This window comes from Phyllostomus hastatus, unplaced genomic scaffold (assembly GCF_019186645.2).
Source record: "Phyllostomus hastatus isolate PE091 unplaced genomic scaffold, TTU_PhHast_1.1 phas_contig_80, whole genome shotgun sequence".
Classification (NCBI taxonomy): domain Eukaryota; kingdom Metazoa; phylum Chordata; class Mammalia; order Chiroptera; family Phyllostomidae; genus Phyllostomus; species Phyllostomus hastatus.
The window spans coordinates 7,734,735-7,754,763 of NW_025333960.1; the positions used below are offsets into that span (position 1 = coordinate 7,734,735).

General features: G+C 36.9%; 1 protein-coding gene across 1 annotated transcript in view; it reads left to right on the plus strand.

The window, feature by feature from the left end:
* The window catches only part of PIEZO2 (piezo type mechanosensitive ion channel component 2), a 503,470-nt gene that overhangs the window by 376,068 nt on the left and 107,373 nt on the right, over positions 1–20,029 (plus strand). The window contains exons 16-19 of the mRNA XM_045850410.1: positions 3,482–3,630; positions 5,708–5,881; positions 17,066–17,271; positions 19,274–19,434. Of these exons, the coding sequence (XP_045706366.1) occupies positions 3,482–3,630; positions 5,708–5,881; positions 17,066–17,271; positions 19,274–19,434 (690 nt within the window). The remainder of the gene's footprint in view (positions 1–3,481; positions 3,631–5,707; positions 5,882–17,065; positions 17,272–19,273; positions 19,435–20,029) is intronic.

Below are 20,029 nucleotides of genomic sequence, written 5' to 3' on the forward strand. Positions count from 1 at the left end.
ATTTTATGTCTTTTGATTGGAGCATTTAATACATAAGCATTTAAGGTTACTATTGGAAGGTACTTACTCATTTTCCCCATTTTACCTGTGTTTTTCTCTCTTTCCTTCCCCTTCTTATAGCAGTCCCTTTAGCATATCTTGTAGTGCTGTTTTGTTGAAGGTGTATTCTTTCATCTTTTTTTTGTCTGTGAAACTCCCTATTTCTCCTTCTATTTTAATTGATGATCTTGCTGGATAGAGTAGTCTTGGTTGCAGGACTTTGCTTTTCATTACTTGTAATATTTTTTGCCATTCTCTCCTGGCCTGAAGTGTGTCTGTTGAGAAGTCAGCTGCTAGCATTATCAGAGCTCCTTTGTGTGTTACGTCTTGTTCCTCCCTTGCTTTCTTTAAGATTGTCTCTTTGTCTTTAAAACTTGGCATTTTAATTATGATGTTTCTTGGAGTAGGCCTCTTTGGATTTACCTTGATTGGGACCCTCTGTGCTTCTTGAACTTGTGTGGCTTTTCCCCTTTCTGGGTTCCACTTTCTGTCATTATTTTTTCAAGCACAGTTTCTATCCCTTGCTCCTTTACTTCTCTTTCTGATATTCCTATGCTTTGAATGTTGTCTTGGAGTTCCCTTAAGCTATCTTCATACTTCTTTGAGTCTTTTTTCATGCAGCTGTTCTACCTGGGTGTTTCTTTCTACCCTGTCTTCCAGCTCACTAGTTCGGTCCTCTCCTTCATCCAGCCTGCTTGTAATTCCTTCCAGTGTGCTTTTTATTTCAGAAATTGTATTCTTCATTTATCACTGGTTCTTATTTATAGTTTCTATTTCCTTTTTCATACTGTTGTAGTTTTCACTCAGTTCCTTGTAGTTATGTGTGAGTTCCTTGAGCATCCTTATAACCATTATTTTGAATTCTATATCTAACAATTTGCTTGCCTCCATTTCATTGAGCTCTTTCTGTGCTTCCTAATGCTCTTCTTTGCTAGTTGTCTTTGTAGGGTAAACATCTATGGTCGGAGTTCTACTGGATTCAGTGGCATGGTCTCTCTGATATCCTTGTCTGGATGTTCTAGGGTTGCTCTTTCTTCAGTTTGTGTGGACTTTCTTGTTGTACTTGTGATTTTACCCGTTGGTAGTGCCTTTGTTGAGAAGGGATTATCTCATCCAGCAGGTTTACTGGTGTTCTCAACTCCCACTTTATCTTGTATGTGATCAGTGGCAGGACAAAGGCAAAATGGATTAAGACAGTGGGAGAGTATGCTATGGGATTTAAAGTACCAACAAGTAGAGAACAAATAGGAGACCCTTTGGAGAAGTACAGCAATAACCATGATATTTCACCCAGCTAGCCACTTTCTGTAAAGGTGAAAAGGAGATAAGACTCTTATTAGAGGGGAAAAGGATTATGAGCTGAATCCAGAAAACAGAGAGCTTGTGCAAGGTTAGATGGTGAGATACAATGAGATTAAAGGATAAAAAGTAAGTGTAGTGTGCGAGAGAATAGAGTTAATCACAACAGTAATATAGCTCAGGAAGATAGTGAAATGGGCCAAGACCAGGAAGGGGTGCTGTGTAGTGTTTACAATTACAGGGAACAACAATTATTTACAATAGTACAGGAACAACAATATGACAATAAATATGTGATCTGAATTAAAAGAATAGAAAATAAACAACTAAGAGTAGTGTGTTATTGGAATACAAGTGAAGTGAAAGAATAAAAATTAAAATGCAATATGAAAGAGAGAACAAGGAAAATCAGTAAACCAATGCAATTAAGTAAACAACAAAACAAAGAAAATTAAACATTGAGAGGAGAAATAAAAAATATATAATCAAGTAAAAGAAATAAAAATATAAAAAAATAAAATGCAAGTTGTATAAGATAGCAAAGTGAAATTTGTCTGTTTCTCATTTGTTGGCATTAGCCCTGTCATCCCTCTCTGGATCTGTCTTTGGTTCTTACACAGCTGCAGGTCTTGTTGTCTCATTCTTGGAGGAAAAAAAAAAGCCTCTTGCTGACTTTAAACCAGCTAATCGAGTTTTGCTTGTCTTCCTGTATGTTGTAGGCAGAGATGGGTGGGCTTTGCTTTTTTCCTTTCCTGTGGTTTTTTGAGAATGGAGATTAGGTCTGGGCTGCAATATTCACAGGTGCCCAGCCTCCGGCCCAGGCCTTCAGAGCACTGCTGGGCCCCAACTGTCCATCTGTGCCCCACAGGTGCCTTTAATCCACCACATTGTGCCACACAGAGGTACACTGATTAGGAGCAACTCTCTCCCCACCTCCTCCTTCTTTCCTGTCCTGAGTGCTGTACACACTCAAAGGTGCTTCAGGGCAGTTTAGTTCCCCTATTAAATTAAGTTTCTCTGGGAACTGCTACCGCTCTGAGTCCCTGCTGCCCCACATTGTGAGGAGCCCTGATTAGGAGCAAATCATGCCCCTCCTCCTTTCTCTTCTCTGTCCAAGCTGCTGCCGGAGGGTTCCTTAAACAGCAGCAAGAGACTCTTTTGACTCTTTTGTTTTTTTAGTAAATTCCTCTGGTTTGCACCTGTCATTCTTAATAAGTGCCCAGCTTTTCACACAGCTCAACTCTCTAACCAGTTCAGAGACTATCCAGGTCAGGGTCCAACATGGCCCAACTCTTCTCCCATCTCCAAGTGTCACCCAGCTCCCAAATTTATCTGATACTGTCCCAGCTGATGACCACAGTCCCAGTGGGGGACCACCACCACTGTGGGTCTCCCACTGTGTCTTTATTCCCCCCAGTGACTTTAAGCATTCAGGTCTCTCCTGGTGCCCACAAATTCGGTTTTAAATGATGATAGAAGTTTTAACCCAATGTTAGAAACAAGTGCAACAATAAAATATTCTTGCAGGCAACCAACAAAATACACAAAGCAACTATAATACACAAGAGTATTTTACATGCAGATATAAAAATATCTCAACTGAAATCAATAAAGTTTTGAAATACTTTTAAAAATTCAAAAAGGTGTCCTCTAATGAATATCCACAGGCTTATGGCAAAAAGAGACGTCTTCTCTCTGTGGCAGTTTCACGTTTTTAATCATAAAGTACCACTTGGAATTTCAAAACTGAGGCAGTTTTCTCCTAGCAAAAAACACAGTGATGGCAGCATCTACTGTTCCATTCCTTAAATAACTCCTAAGGACCAGAGCTCATGATAAGAGCTTTATAAATATTTTACCATTTTAACAACTCTCAAAGAAGTACTTACAGAGGAGGAAACTGAAGTTCAGTATGATCCAACAACTTGCCTGAAGACACAGTTAGGAAATTCTGGTAGTACTTGTATTCCGAGCCAGATCCATTCAACTTAATGAAGAACAGAGCCTCAAAAAACTAAAATTAAATGGATTTTATGTTCAAGTATTTGTAAATATCATTGTCTTAGTTAATAAGCCAGGTATTTTTGTGAGTTTTCCTATAACCAATTATTTTCATGTTTGTTTTTTAATATCTGATTCACAGGTACACTATGAATGGTGGAGGAAAATTCTAAAATATTTTTGGATGTCTGTGGTTATTTACACTATGCTGGTGCTTATCTTTATATATACCTATCAGTTTGAAAACTTCCCAGGCCTGTGGCAAAATATGACTGGATTGAAAAAAGACAAGTAAGCAATTTTGGTTTACAGTAGGATGTAAAAGCAACGAAAAGGATGAAGACTTGAATGCATATTGTTTAAAACATTTTAATAACAATTTTAGTAAAACATGGTATCATCAATGTCTGTAAGTTCCTTGAGAACAGGATTTATGTTTTAGTCATTTTGTGTTCTCTCTGTCTAGCAATGATATTGGTACATAGTAAGGACTCTGTGAATATTGACTAAAAAGCTAATTGACTGCAAGTGAATTTTCAGCTCCATTTTAATGAAATGACATTCTCTAACATCAGTTTCATGTGAAATGCACCTGCTTAGTACTTAACCAGTCATGTTTTCTGCTTTCTAAGTTGGAGCTCAGTTCTTCAGTTTATCAGTAGGGTCATGGACTCATAATATAAAGCAGCAGCTTCTCCTAATTTATGTATCTGATGCTAAGATTGATGGGTTGATGCCACAGAAATGAAATTTCTTTAAGTCCTTATAGACTAGTGATGATAATATAATTTTTTTTCCAGAGGATGTAATAGATACTACTCTATCCTTTTCTAATTTGCGTCTTTAAATTCCCGAAGTTAGTTTAGAATTCCAACCAGAACTGGGCATAAGGTAAATGTACTTTGGTGGCTAAGAGAAAAGGTTAAACGGAAAGGATAACCGAGTAGCTAGACTAACACATATTTAATATTTATTCAACACATATTTATTGAATACCCCCCATGTGCCAGACACTGTTTTGTGCCTGAGAACACAACAGGAAATAAGACAGAATCTAAGCCCTTTGAAGTTTATATTCTGGTAGACAAGACAAGCAAAGAAGAAGAAGAGAGTGTACAAATAAATTATGATGAGTCTGAAGAAAATGAACAGCTGACATAGTGAACAATGAGAAGTACTAAACACAAAAGGAATGGTCAGGGATGGCTTCACTGAGGAGGTGTCATTTAAATCCCACCTAAAGGATAAGGAGTTTGTCTTTTAAAAAATGTGTGAGTTGATATCTGGGATGCACAAGAGCATCCCAGGCAAAAAGAAGAATGCAAAAGCCCTGAGGTGGGATGGTCTGACTCATATGAGGAACTAAAGGAGCAAGAAGGTAGAAAGTAGAAGGAGAAGAGGTGGGAGAGTTCAGCCAGGCACCCAGGACATGCATGGCTTATTGGTAGTAGTGGTAGGTATTTCATTCTTGATGAAATTTTTAAAAGTCTTTAAAGTATCCCTGACTGGCTGAGAAAAAGTGGTGTCAGGAGGCAAGAGTAGAAACAAGAGGACTGCCCATTGGGCAATAGCAGTGAACCTGTGAGACATGAAAGAGACTTAACCCAAAATAGGCAGCAATAGAGATGGGTCACAGAAGTGCACAGATTCAAGAGATGTGTAGGCAGTAAAGGAAAAATGGATGAATGAGATGTGAAGGCAAGAAAAATCAAGGAAGACATCCTGGCTTTGGAATTTGGAATTCAGAGTAGACACTAGTACCAGGGGATACTCAAGCGGAGAGAGGATGTGAACAACTTGGCTGAGGAAAATAGAGACATCAAGAATACTGCTTTGAAAACATTAAATATGAAATAACTGTAAAACAACCAATTTTCAGTGTGACAGTCCACAAAAGAAGACTGAACTTTAAATACACATTTGAGTCATAGATATAAAAATGGTATTTAAATCCCCAGGAGAAGATAAGATTTCCTGGGGGAAAAGTAAGCTAGAGAAGGACTCACACTGAGCCCTGGGGGTATTTCAGCATTTGGAGGTACAATAGAAAAGGAGATAGTGACAGAAGAGGAGAACCAAGACAGTGTGGCAGCATGAAGGCCAGGATTGTTTCATGAAAAACTAGAGGCAAAATTAAAGAAAAAAGCAGCCACTGAATTTGGCAATATCTAGGTTGTTAGTGACCACTGTGAAAACGGTCAATTGGATTGCTGGAAACAAAAGCCAACCTGGAACATATAGGAGTGAGTGAGGGATGCAATGAAGGGTGTACCTGGCCAAGGTGAAAGACAATGTAATTTACAGTGAAGAGAATGTGTCTTCATTGCCTAAGAAAGGTTCTTGCTTTTTGTTTTGTTTTGTGTTACAGGCTTGAGGATCTTGGCTTAAAACAGTTCACTGTGGCTGAACTCTTCACTCGCATATTCATCCCAACCTCCTTTCTGCTGGTGTGTATTTTACACCTTCACTATTTCCATGATCGGTTCTTGGAACTGACAGACCTGAATTCCATTCCCAGCAAAGAAGACAGCGCCATCTACAGGTGAGTGAAAGCAAGAAACACGCGCCTCCTGTTAATGGGAAGGAAGCCTTAATTTCCCATCTTCCCTTCGCCACCTTGCAAGAAGCCGACAATCTAACTAAGACTTTCAGCCTTGAACTTTCCATAAGTATCAACCTGTGACTGAAAAGAAGAAAGATGTGGGATATTTGATGACGTTTTTTGAAACAATTGGTAATAATTTGTGTATGACTGATTAATGTAAAGTGCCCATGATAGTCAGATAGTCAGAGTAGATTCAGAGTAGCTGTGCAGAGTCCAACACTTTACAGTTGGTGATGTATATTTTGTGTCAAGACTGGTGGTGTGTTTTAGGAAATTTACATATTCTAGCTAACTCAAAGGATGAGCTATCTGTTGTGATGACAACCAGTAAGGAAGTGATTGTGTGTGAGAGTCCACTAAAACATTGTGAGCAGAATTTGTTGTTTTGACATCAGTAAGTATAAAATGTTTACAAGCAATAGAGGGGGTGTTGCTCTTCCTGCCCATGTGTATTGAAACCCAATGGATTATTGCAAATTCCTCAATTGATTGTATTACAGGAAAATTACCATAGTTCCTCTAATGAATGTTAATACTGATTTTCTTCTCTGTTACATAGTTAGCCTATGATTGAGGTTTTGGAAAAACACTTGTTCAGTAACTAAGAAAGCCAAGGGCTATATTAAAGAATATAGATGCTACAGTTCAAAATTCCTCTTAACTCTTTTTCATGGGAAAAAATGAGTACATCAAAAGAAGATGAAGTATTTAGTATTTTATCATGCACAAACTTTCAGTTTTCTGCTATAGTAAGAGCTGGAATTATGGATAACTCCAAAACACTTTTATTTGATGATGAAAAACATTTTTTAATTTTTATCTATTTACTTATGACTAGCAGTTTTTTTCCTTGCTGTGTTTTGTTGAACCTAAGGTTACATTTAGTGTTCATTCTAAAGCATATTCCAAATGGCTATCAGTATGTCAATGGCCCCCAACAAATAGAGCCAAGAGGCACCAGCCTGTCTATATTTCTTATCCTATCTTGCCACCATAAATAATCAAGCTCAGCTAAAGCCTATCACCTCCCCATGCCCCAGAAGGAGAAGGGTATGGATTGGGTAAGTGGCTGCCTTCAATGATAATCAAACACTCAGAAATATAAAGTAGTTTATAGGCTTATCAGAATGATCATTTTATAGGGTATATAAATGTCTTATCACTATGTTGTATACATGAAATTAATATAATATTGTATGTCAACTGTAGTTGAAAAATAAATTTAAAAAATAAAGCAAAACTGAAAGAGAATGAAAAGTTTGGGGACCCCTAAGAGAGGCAAACCTGTTGGCAGGAGAAATAACTCTAAAAGTTTATAAAAACAATGCCACATAGAAAAGCAAGTTGTCAATAATTAGAAAAATTGTTATTTAATGATTATTTTGAATGTTTGCAATACCTGTGGACAAAACTAGAATTTGATATTTAACTTTGATAATACAACATGCTTTATTTAATTACAAACCCTCATCATATTTTTAAAAAGTCATATTCAATAATCAAGAACAATCTTTCAGTCAACACAGTAGATTTGAAGTATTTGTGAAAGAAATATAATTATTGCTAATGCTAGTGTTACCATTGTAATTTTTTTCTTTTAAATCCCTTTTTTTCCTTTGCATCTTTATTTTCTTCTTGTTAAAAGTTTCTCCAGTGTGTAGAAGTTTGCTTGCCATTATCCTTTACTATCATATATCTGAGTCTTCTTTCACACAATCATGTAGAAATATGTCACAGTTCTTCCAGAAAAACACAGATTTTCAGGACCATAATGTTATAGGAAACAGTACAACTCAACAAAGGTTTTACCAACTTAAGGACTCACAATTTTTGAAATGGATGGTACGTGAAAACTGAATTCCCTTTAAGTATATATTGGGTTGACCAAAAAGTCTGTAGAGTTTTTTCCATAAAATAAAAGACACATTTTTCATTTTCACTAATAACTTCATTAATATGGAGATTTTAAGTGTATCTTCCATGTGGTAGAACATTAGATGTTCTCAATGAACATCTCAATTTGAGCTCTATCAACTTCAACTGGTCTACCTGACCATGAAGCATCATCCAATGAGGCATACCCAGCACAAAACTTCACACACCACTTTTGACATGTTTGATGAGTCACAGCACCTTCTCCATACACTGCACAAATCTTTTTTTTTTTTATTTCATTGCATTTTTATCTTTCTTGAAATAACATGCCAGAAATGGCTGTTTTCTTCCGTCTTTCATATTAAAATGGCTACACAAAAGCTCACCAATTTTGGTGTTTTAAAAAAATGCACATTGATATGACAGCTGCACAATGCAATCTAACAAAATTATTTTAAATGAAATTAAAGACAACTAAGAGCTACTAGAGCCATCTTACAAAAAAGAAGATAAATTTTTGGCTAACCCAATATATTAAAATGCATTTGTGGTTTGATGGGAAAAATGAAAAATATGGTGTTTTATAATATTTCAAGTTACTGAATCACAAAACTTTGCCAAATAATATATATGAGGGTCCATGGCTTGAAAATGAATAAAAACTAATAAGATGAAGCCAATAATTAAATATAGCATTCCATTAAGGTATTTTTATGACTTGGTTAGTAACAGAGATATTGAATAAAATCTTAGGTAGTATTAGAAAGTCTAGAAGTCTTTCAAATGGAGTTAAAGTTAGTTTTGTGGAACTAATGAAGACGAAGAGCAGTATCATTGGTGTTAACAGCAGTTCTCCACACAAGACACCCACTGGGAGAGTTTGGAGCATTTCCTGTGTCAGACCATGGCTCAGACAGCAGCATCATTTAGCTAGCAGCTACCAAGTCATATAAGGGACATCACTTCAACATTTCCTAAAAATAAAAGATAATTGAATAAAATATTATTTAATCATATAGGTTCCGGAGAAGGGCTACAGACAGCCTCATGTCAAGAGGCTGTTTCCTCTTTCCTTAGCTGTTACATTTACACCCCTTACTCTTCCCACCACAGAAAGAAAAAAAAAAAAAAGATCTAAATGACCTGTAGCAGTTTAAGGACACTGCTTGTTTTCCTCACAGCTTTGGTTTATCACTAAGCACTCCTTTAACAGTTAATTTTCCAATAAAATTTAACAGGTGATGAGAAAATATATAATGTCAGCTATTAAAGAGTTTAGGTACATGGGATTTCATTTTTAGTTCTGTAGGGAGAAAAAAAGCCTTCTAGAAATTTGAAGAAATTTGAAGCACTCACTCTAATTTAGTATTTTGGAATTCATACAAGAGGAGTTTAATATAAAAGTCCCCAAATTTTAACTTTAAACATATGATATATAACCCATCTTTTTAGCAACTCCTTCCCATTGCAGTATTTTTTTTACTAATAATGTTCCACATATATCTGGAGTCCTAATCATTGATGACATTAAAGTTGAAATGATAAAGAAAAAAATATTTTCAGAGTTGAGATTGTCATACTTTGCTTTCTCTCTCCTACCTCTTTAGCAGATACTTCAATAAAGAGGACCCACAAACTGGGAATAATGAATTCAATGTGTTCCTTAACTGAGCAAGCACTATTGTTTCTACAAAGATTCAACTGGTCTTGTCCTGTTTTGTCCATTGCATGCATGTGCTATGCGTGTGCTATGTGCATTGTACCCATAGGCAGTCTAGGGAACTGTCACATGCCTGGAACAAAAGTATCATGTTCCTCCATACTGAATTTGCAGTTAGCATTATGTAAAAGTTTTATGATATACATAAGAAGAAAATATTACTATTTCTTGTTGGTATTCTTAGGGCTGTCATTTCACTTATATATTTATAAAATATATAATATTATACCACAATTATAATTTTGACATTATACATACTTAATAATAATGTACTAACTATTCACGATTTAAATATCCATCACTGTAATTTGTCTATAATTTGCTTTAGAAAGTATTGTGATGCATATAGAAATAAAATGACTTCTTTTAAATTTCTGTTTTAGAAAACCTTTAAAACAGTATGTCAATATGGTGACTTACTAGGATTTTTTTTCACATTTTTTTAAATGTTGTTCAGGTATGGTTGTCTCCATTTTCCCCTTACCACTCTCCCTGACCCCAGCAATCCCCACTTCCCACCCTTGATCCTACCACATTTTGGTTTTGTCCCTGTGTCCTTTATACATGTTCTTGAATTTTTTTTAATTCTGGGAAAGGAGCAAGAATTAATCTTTAAGATTTTATTTTATTTGATAAGTGTAGTATGAAAATGTAAGCATTACAAATTTTTAATAAAGTGTGTAAGATGGTAAGGGACAAGAAGAATGGAGAGACTTGTTATATTCAAGCATTTTTCCTGAATATGTCCAATTTCATGCTGCTACTGAATCTCACCATCCAGACTGTTCTTCAGTGCATGAAACATGTGATGATGACACACCTGATGCTCTAAAGCTTGCAAGACATGGTCTACTTCATTTGTCTCTAACAATCTCCTCTTTCTCTCTCCACCTGTCTCCCCATTGCCACCGCATGCAATCTTGTGCTTCTACCTCTCACCTCATAGCCATGCCAAAGTCAATGGGCGTGTATATCTAATAATAAATAGGTGGGTACTTCAATGTTTTATCTCTTATTTTTGTTAAAAATGGTTAAACACTTTACTGTTTTATAAGTGAAAAATTATATCATCAAGTAGTAGATGATGATTTTCAGGTATGCTCATGGATGTATTTTGCAAATCAAACCATTTGATGTTTATACCAAATGGTGCTGCCAAGTGAATTTGGAGGTTGATAAGGGTCTTCAGCTGGTGCTCAGCCTTTTGTCTTAGTTCCAATGTATGTGCCATTAATTTCATTCTTTGGTAGAATTAGTTCAAGGATTGCCTGGGGGCTCATCTTTCTCTTGAACACAAAGTTGAGAGCTCAGCTCAAGAACCACCTCCTCCACAAACTTGCCCATAGGTGCCAACTTCCCAGCTAAATGGAACTGCCCTTCCTCTGAATTCCCATAGCCCTTTCTCATTGCTGCCTCCTGACACTTGCCTCCCAGCCCTCTGGCTGCCTGCTTGTCTTATCTCCCTGGCCAGAAGTGTCAGCTACTCAGGCCTGGAGTCCCTGTATAAATCACCAAGATATCCACATATCACCTACCTTGAGGCCTTACCCATTAGTTGACCCTCATTATATATTTATTCATAAAATGAAAATAGTCACAATAATATATGGTGAAAAGAAAATTAAAACATCAATTTCTTCAAATATATCTCTACCTAAAAGATCAACATATTGTAGAATGATACTTTATATCACTAGATTTCATAATATATTTGCATACCACAAAAGACACAAAGATGGGCACTGAGACATGGCCCTATCTTAGATACATGTCACCTAGCTGGGGAGATAAAAATGCAGATGACTACACATAATGAAGGGTCAGCATTGATAGTATTATGTATATATTTGTCCTCAAGTGCCCAAGAGTACAAAGTAAAGATTCTTTTGGATCTCATTTACTGAAACTATTTACACTTTATTAACTAAATGAGTTAAAATATCCATTCCCATAACTTTATCATTAACAATAAAGCCAGTAATTTTAGTAATAGAAACACTTATTTTAAAGTAAATTAATTAACAACATAAATCTTTGAAAGATTTGTTAGTTTTGTATTCTATTTACTTGTAGGTAAAATTCTAAGGCTGACAACCAAATAGCAAACTTCAGGAGGTAGAACTTCTTTAAAAAATGTGAAAAATGACTATATCATTGTGCAGACTGCAGAAGAAAAAGTCATGAAAACTGGTTGGTTGCTTTTGGAAGCCAGTTTGTTGACAACCTAAGAGTGCAAGCCAACCTCAGGGTTTTAGCTGATAGGTACAGAAGTAAACTATAGACTCTAACTAGAAATCTTGAGCAACCTTCCAAACCTAAGGGACTATTCTCTCTTTCTCTCTCTGTGTTCCTCATAAAATATTTACCATTTGCTTTATGAAGAGATGGCTGGGACACCAAAAAGGACAAGAGTTGTTTTGATGGACTCAGTAGGCAGAGCCTGATGCAAGTTTTGGTCCTGATTGTCCCAGACTTATCATCTGAGAGAAATCTATGCCTGCTACCCCAACTCGCAAGGCCTGTGAATTCACCTAGGAGTTCTCAAATGGTCAAGATTTAAAGCCATCTAAAATGATTAAAACTTCAAAGCATTTCAACATTGGCCCTATCCTCTTTCTAATGGAATCTCTCACTTATATCTGAATGTTTACATGTTAATAAAGGACAAAGCTATGCCCCAGAGAAAACATTACCAAACAAACCCATCTCTCAGTATGTGTGTTCAGTTTTGAATAGGGCCTACTGTTGATTAGAATGATAAGGTGAATGCTTTTACTAAGCAAAGCTTTATTTTTCCATAATTTATTTCTTTATGCACACTGTTGTTTTTTTGTTTGTTTTACAAGAGAAATAATGTGTTTATAAATGCAAGTTCTGGATGAAAGAGAGTTAGCTACATTCAACTGCTGGGTTGATTAAAATTTAGACATTACCTTATAAAATATGAGGGAGAGTAAAGTGTTGAGGACAGTGGATGACTGATAAAATTGTGATGATACAAGTTATTGTGGGGAAGATCTAACTGAATTAGCAATCAGTATATATTAGAATACTTTTAGTAGGAGTAATAGTTATTTTCCCCACATATACAGAAACAGAAGCATTCCCATCCTGACTTGTAGGTTGTTTTGGAGGAAATAGTACCACATGTGTTTAAGATGTGATATTTAATTTACAAATCACTTGCCCCTCTGTATACAGTCTCAAAAACTGCTTATAAGTTCTATAAACTAATATGAAACAGTATAAATATCCTACTTTATATATTAATTATATTATAAACACTATAAATTTGTAAGACATCTTTTTTCTAGTAGTCTAATGAATGGAGTGAATAGTTTACATTACCACATATTCCAAATCAGAACAGTTAGAATTTCCATTTTTTTAAGATTTTATTTATTTATTTTTAGAGAGGGAAGGGAGGGAGGGAGGGGGAGAGAGAGAGAGAGAGAGAGAGAGAGAGAGAGAGAGAGAAACATCAATGTGCGGTTGCTGGGGGTTATGGCCTGCAACCCAGGCATGTACCCTGGCTGGGAATAGAACCTGGGACACTTTGGTTCCCAGCCCACGCTCAATCCACTGAGCTACGCCAGCCAGGGAATTTCCATTTTTTAATAGGAACTAACTTAATATGTGGCTTTTCAAAGTCAGTTTCTAGTACAAAATTAAACCTCTTCAGTTCTCCATACAATGTAATTTATTTCTCTTTTTTCAAGTAAGAATGATTTTCTAGTGCGTAGAATTTAATCACCAAACATTCAATGAATTGTAGTACACACCAAGCACAATGCTACATTTTGCAAGGGATATGAGTAGAGTAAGACTGGATTTCTGCCTCAAGGGGAGAGTCCTCACAATCATAATTTTATATAATTATGATGTAGGTATACATAGAGAAACGCACACATGGAGGACTCTACAAAGCTGTGGAAGCATGAACGAAAGAGTGGATGAATAAACAGATAAATATTGTCTGTTTTGTTAACATGTAAAAGGAGATAGAGTCACTGAGAGGATTTTATTTAACAAGTAGTGAAAGGATTAAAGCTTAGAGCTTGGATTATAATAAAAACAAGGCCACAAAGTTACAGGCATGGTTAAAGAAAATGCAGAGGAAAATGAACTCCCTGTAGGAAAGGGCATGAGAAATGGTGTGGTTGATGAAAGTAGGAGAAAGGGGGCTTCTCTGATAATCCAGCTTATCACCATGTCTGTGTGGAGGCCCTTCTTATAATGATTAGGTAATTCACATGTGACAACCAGTAAAAAGTTATCAGGATTCTAAGTTCCTTAGCTGGACGTTTTAGGGAATGTTTTTAGTAGAGTGTGATTTGTAATGTAGCTTTTGAAAAATCAAGATTTTTTTTAATTTGCTGGGAGGGGGTGCTAAATTAAGGTATGCATTCTTTCCTGGAGAATCAGTACACCTGTTGATTATAGTTCTGTCTGCCAGCATTGTGCAGACAACCCACCTCTACAGCAGCCCACCCCTGTCAGGGAATGCAGTGGCAGCAGATGACAGGCACACCACATAGTACTCAGAATGTTGACAACACTGGAGATAGATTCAAGAGGAAGAAAAACATTTGCTCTTTTTCTTTGGGGTTGTCATTTTAATACAAAAGCTCTGTTAAAGAATGTCCTGGTGACAGAATTGCAGTCCAAATACAGCACTTCCCCCAGTGTCTGGTGTCATGTGGTCCTTTGCAAAGACATGTTGCTAGTTTTGCCTCTTCATGAGCATGAATTTATCATACAGAGTATCAAAACAGTATATGAAAATAAATCTATTATTAGCAGATAGTTGCTTACATTAAAAATATTATTGAGTCTAAAACACTGTTTAAGCCCTTAACAGAAATCACCATTAATTTTTGCAACATCCTATGAAGTAAGCACTGTTATTCCACTTTACAGGTCAGCAAATTGAGCCTTAAAAAACGGGGTAAGGAGTTTTGCCATGTCACTTAGCTAGTAAGTTGTGTAGTTGAGGCTTGAATCTAAGTCTTTCTGATTCCAATGAACATGTTTTTAACAATATTCTGTATTACCTCCAAATATGCTGTGATAAAAATGAAGAAAATGAAAGGATTCACACAGGTGTCTTTTTAAAATAGTAAGCTCCAATCGTTCATTGAAAATATTTTCATCTATTCATGTTTTATAGATGAAGATTTTCTTGGTGAAATGTCTCAGCTAGTTAAACTCCTAAACTAACAAATAATATCCTGATACGTGTTTTCCCTTCTTTCTGTTTTCATCATTTATTACAAGCTCACAAAGCTATATTATACTAGAGGGCACCCAGGACTTGTTTCCTTATAAGGATTATGTCAAAGCAAAATCAACAGCATTAGACACAGAAATTAAATTCTCTTCTCTCCCCAGCATTACCCAGTCCTAGATCTCCGGTAGACTATTAATACAAGTTTCCAGAAACAGATCTTCTGGATATACTTTCAAAAGGTTTACCCTGATGTCTTCCTTTGAGTCCTTCATTCAATAATCTCCCCTCAATATATAGTGCATGGAAGGATCCTTTGGGGCCTTGCTGCTTGAGGACTTTTATTAGGTAGTCACAGTGGCATGTGCAGAAACAGCCTCATCTCTGTGTTTTACTCCATAAACAGCACTAATTATTAGAAAGTTGTTTGGTCAGTGTCAGGGCATGTCAGTGTCAATGTAGACATTAGGAATGTACTCTGAGATGGTCATACTTCTCCAGTAAAAGCTGCCACATTCCTGTCATAATGAAAAAGTTATCTTCTCACTTACAGCGTGCAATCCCCTGACAATGCTGAAGAGAACATATAAATATTGACAATTGTGTAAAACCTGACTGTGTTTACATTTAATACCATTTAATATGTAGAGTTCTGACAAAGCAGAAATGTACACTGAGATGCAATTTGCCATTGCTGGTGTGTAAGATTCACTGTTGCAGTTTCAGGAGTAGGAATTTTCCCAAAGATCGGAGGGTCAATTGGCTAGCTATAGAAAATATGTCAGCATATCTCCTTCCACCAATCTGAAATATCCACAGAACAGTATATCTTCATTCAATTAACAATTTGTTTCTGGCATTATTTAACTTAACTGCTTGACACTCTGTTAAAAGGAATTACCTTTGAATGATAACCTCTCTAGAAATCAAAGGACAATGTAGATTCATTACAACAGTTATCCAACATCATAGGCATGTTTCAAATATAACAACAAGTTCCAAGTAAGCTTAGATTTTTACCTAGCCAAGTTTCCTCATTTTATAGAAAATAAATTAAGTTCCAGAAAGGTTAAATAATTTATTCAGGGCCCACAATTATACAGACAGAATAACACTATTAATTGTCCATCCTGCTACAATGAAGCTATACATAGATTAATTACAACAAATGGAGAAGACTACCAGGGTTTCTAGTAGACCTTTTCCTGATACCAACTTTACTGCCCACCAGTGTTCCTTCAAATGTTCATTTGAATATGAATAAAAAACTTTTTAAAAACATGAAGGGAAAGATCACCCTTTTTACCATCCACTGTGAAAAGAGCTGTACTGCCCCTGCTGTTGTCCCAGGTTGGTATGGCGTCACCACCCCTCGTTCTCACTGGGCACTCACATGCCATCTTCTCCAGGCTAATACAGCAGGTTACACCTGTGCCTATGAACAGGGACACAATGCAGACATCCTTCTCCTGACAGCATTTAGCATCCACCTCATACACTTCAAATGATGTCAGAATAGGAGGAGTCTATGCAGAGAGTGACTGAAAACACACATCAGTTAAGATTTTTTTTAAACATATAAAATGTGAATGACTTGATTGTCATGGGATCGTTTGCTGCATTATTAAAAAAGCATGACATGGTTTGCCTCTGTAGTTTATATGTTCTCTCCCTTACAACCTGCAGTCCTATCCACTCTCAAGTCAGTTGCCAAGCCTAGGACTCCTAGCAGAAGCACGCTATTGATGCTGCACTGGAATGCATTTGCATTAGGACTTACTGCAACCAGCACACAGGAATGCAATAGTGGATGATGTGTAGCATGATGTGTGATCTCTGATACTCCTTATAATTCTTCTGTTCTCATCTCCTTTTTTTCCTTTCTATTTCAATTACTTTGAGCAGCATCAAGAAAAAATTACCAATCCACCAAAATGAGTAAGTCCCCCTGTGAAGCCATGAAATGCTTGCTCTACATGATGACATTTCATGCTTCTACATCCTAAACTCTGACCATTTTCTCCTCTGGGAGAAATGTCAAGTTTAGGTGTTGATAGCTCTCATTACTGACTAATCACTACAACCTGAATTAGAAGAGAAAACAAAACCTAAGTGAGCTTACAGATTGTTTTTAGAAAGAGCTTTTTTAAAAAAGTGACAAGATGCTAACAACCCTACATTGCAAGGCCTGTGCACATGCACCGATGTTCATTTTTGTTCATCCTCCTTTAACTTGCCCTTCACTCAAATGTCCCCTAGCACTCATTCCCTTTCTGACTCAGCTGCTCTCTGCCAACAGACTGGCCCACCCTGAAGGAAGTCTTCCAGACCTTGCCATGATGAATCTGACCACCAGCCTGGATAAGCCAGAGGAGAAGCAGTTGTCTGAGTTTGGTGAAGAAAAACCAGAGAGATTCTCTGAAAAAGTGGAGAAGGGCAAGCTTAGGAAAGATAGTGAGGAGGATGAGGAAGATGAAGATGAAGAAGGGGCAGAAGAGACATCAGGTAATCCACCCACTACCAGTCACATGGTGGCTGAGAGCCCAGTGAATGAAACACTGGCTTGCACCAAACAGATATATATGTGTATCTGACCAATCTAGAGAAATAAAACTTGGAGTGTGGTATTTTGGTTGATATAGTTACAATATTGCTGTTTCAATTGCTGCAATAATTTTCTTATAAATCTGACTTAGAAGAGGAGGGCAGATAGCTGGTTATCAGCTACTGATCCACAGTGGTGATCCTGGCATAGACCAGAGGGGCCTGGCTCTCACCTGCACTCAGACAGAAACTTCAGACAAGATGTTTCCTCTCAGAACACATTCAGGCAGCTGTGTAGAATTTCTGAAAGTTCTAGACATGGACTTTTTAAAAACATCCTCAAAGAAATTATTTTATGTTTTTCCATGAAACTGATGATTAAGACTATATTTCTAATCCTGCCCTAATGTTTCAGGACATGGGAACTGCAGAAGAAAATGAACAATCAGATAATTATCATTTCAGGTCAACTCCTAAAGATGTTTTTGTGTCATTGTTATTTAGATTTTTTCCTTTTATTCTTTAGGCTCTTCTGTCCTATTTTTCTTCATGGATCTAAGATAATATTTTAACAGGACATGCTGAGAACAGATGGCCTCAGTGACCATGACACGTTGTCTGACAGAGGCTACAATGTGGCAGGCTTAGTGTGTCCAGTAGTTCCCCAAAAGCATGGGAGAAACCAGAAAACAGAGCCCTTGGGAGTGATGTTCTGGGGATGCAACAGTAGTAAGATGCTGCACTTGTCTTTCCTGTGCTCTGTGCTTTACAAAAGTAGAAAATAAAAAAAGCACAAGGTGGAAGGTACTTCCCAAAAGTAAACTCCCCTAAAACCTGGTCCCTTTCACCCACTCATCTCAGAAGATCCTGTGAGAAGCCCAGAAATGTTCTCTTCATATCCAAGCAGTGTGTGTTCCTCAGTGTGAGGGAGAACCAAGTGCTGTGGGACCAAGGAGTCAGGGTGAGGATTTTGTTATACTGCTTTAACACAAGTTTGAGTTTTACTAATAGGGTCTCACCAAAAATTGGACTGCACCTGTTCCTTCACTCCCTTAGTACCTGTCATCTCCACTTCTGAATTGTGCCCAATTAGGATGTAAAGTTTTGTACTATCATCTGAGTAGCAAAGAAGCATTTTTTTCACAATAACTAAAACCTTACTTAAACTTTCAGAACCAAGTACACTGTTTCATCCACCCAAGGTATGCAAAGAAGTTATTTAAAGAGACAGCTGTCATTATCTGCCTGGGCTTGTGAGCTTTTTGTCTATGAATATGGTGTCATATTGATTGCACAATATAATCCTGTTGTTACTGTCATTCTGAATAACAGGACAGTCCTTCTAAACAGAAGCATCTCTCCAGTCAGTATATATTACTCCTTAGCATGAAGTAGAAAAAAAGAAAATCACTAATCTGATTAAAAGTTATTATTAAAATAAGTCTGACCATGTTTTTTGACTCAGTGTTCACCTTCATTGGTGGGAGGTACAGATTCTTCCTACTTGTGGCAGCACTATACCTGGCTTGCTCCTCCAGGCCACTGGTGAGCTTTATCAAGCCCCTAAAAGGAGAATAGTGCTTTAGAAGCACAACTTTGGCAAGAAAAATGTCATTTAGTTGGAGCTTGTGTTACTTAATATTCCCGAGAAATTTGGGAGTTATAGCTCAGCTTTAAGAGCAAATAAGGTCAAAATTCTTCTTCACACTAATTTAATTAAAAAGTAGATAAAAGTAACCTTGCCTCTCAGAGTCTCAGTGTGCGATGTCAAACCCATCATCACAACATGGGATTCTTAGACCAACTCGTGCCAGATTTCGATAGTCCTCGAATGCACCCACTACTGTTATTTTGCATCTTCTTATTCTAAACTGAAAAGTCACAATATATATGCTTTAAATAATAATGCAAAGAAAAAACCCAAAAACCTTTTCATGCTCTTGGGTGAATTACTTCTTTGCAGATTTAAGGAACAAATGGCATCTGGTGATTGACCGCCTCACTGTGCTCTTCTTAAAGTTTCTGGAGTATTTTCACAAGCTGCAGGTATTCACGTGGTGGATTTTGGAGCTACACATCATCAAAATTGTTTCGTCATACATCATCTGGGTTTCTGTGAAAGAGGCAAGTGAACTTTTGCCGTATCGCCAGGACAGACAGAATCATAGTCATTATGTCTCCTTTCCAATTGTCCATGATTTTTTTGAAATGCAATTCCTATTACATTAGAACATTAAGATCTAAGGCACATACACTTTATTTTACAGAAAAACAAGGGACAGATGTCCTGAGAAGAGGAGAAAGAGGCTCCTGGAATAGTTCTAATTGGCTTGTTTATATCACAAAGTTTACTTATTTTCATCTGGCCTTTAGCCAGATAAAGTGTGTGAGAGCAAGCTGCTTCTGCAGTATAAGTAAGAATCCATCTCCCTAAATTCACTTTGAGAGAAAACAATAGTTTATATTACCAAAGAGTAAACTTGGGTTCCAAAATTTAGTAAAATCTTTAGTAGAGCTCACCTTGTTTATTATTGGACTTTTTGAGACAAGACACAAAGTCTTTCAACATTAGTTGCCCTGGCTAGCATAGCTCAGTGGATTGAGCGCAGGCTGGGAACTAGTGTCCCAGGTTCGATTCCCAGCCAGGGTACATTCCTGGGTTGCAGGCCATAACCCCCAGCAACCACACATTGATGTTTCTCTCTCTCTCTCTCTCTCT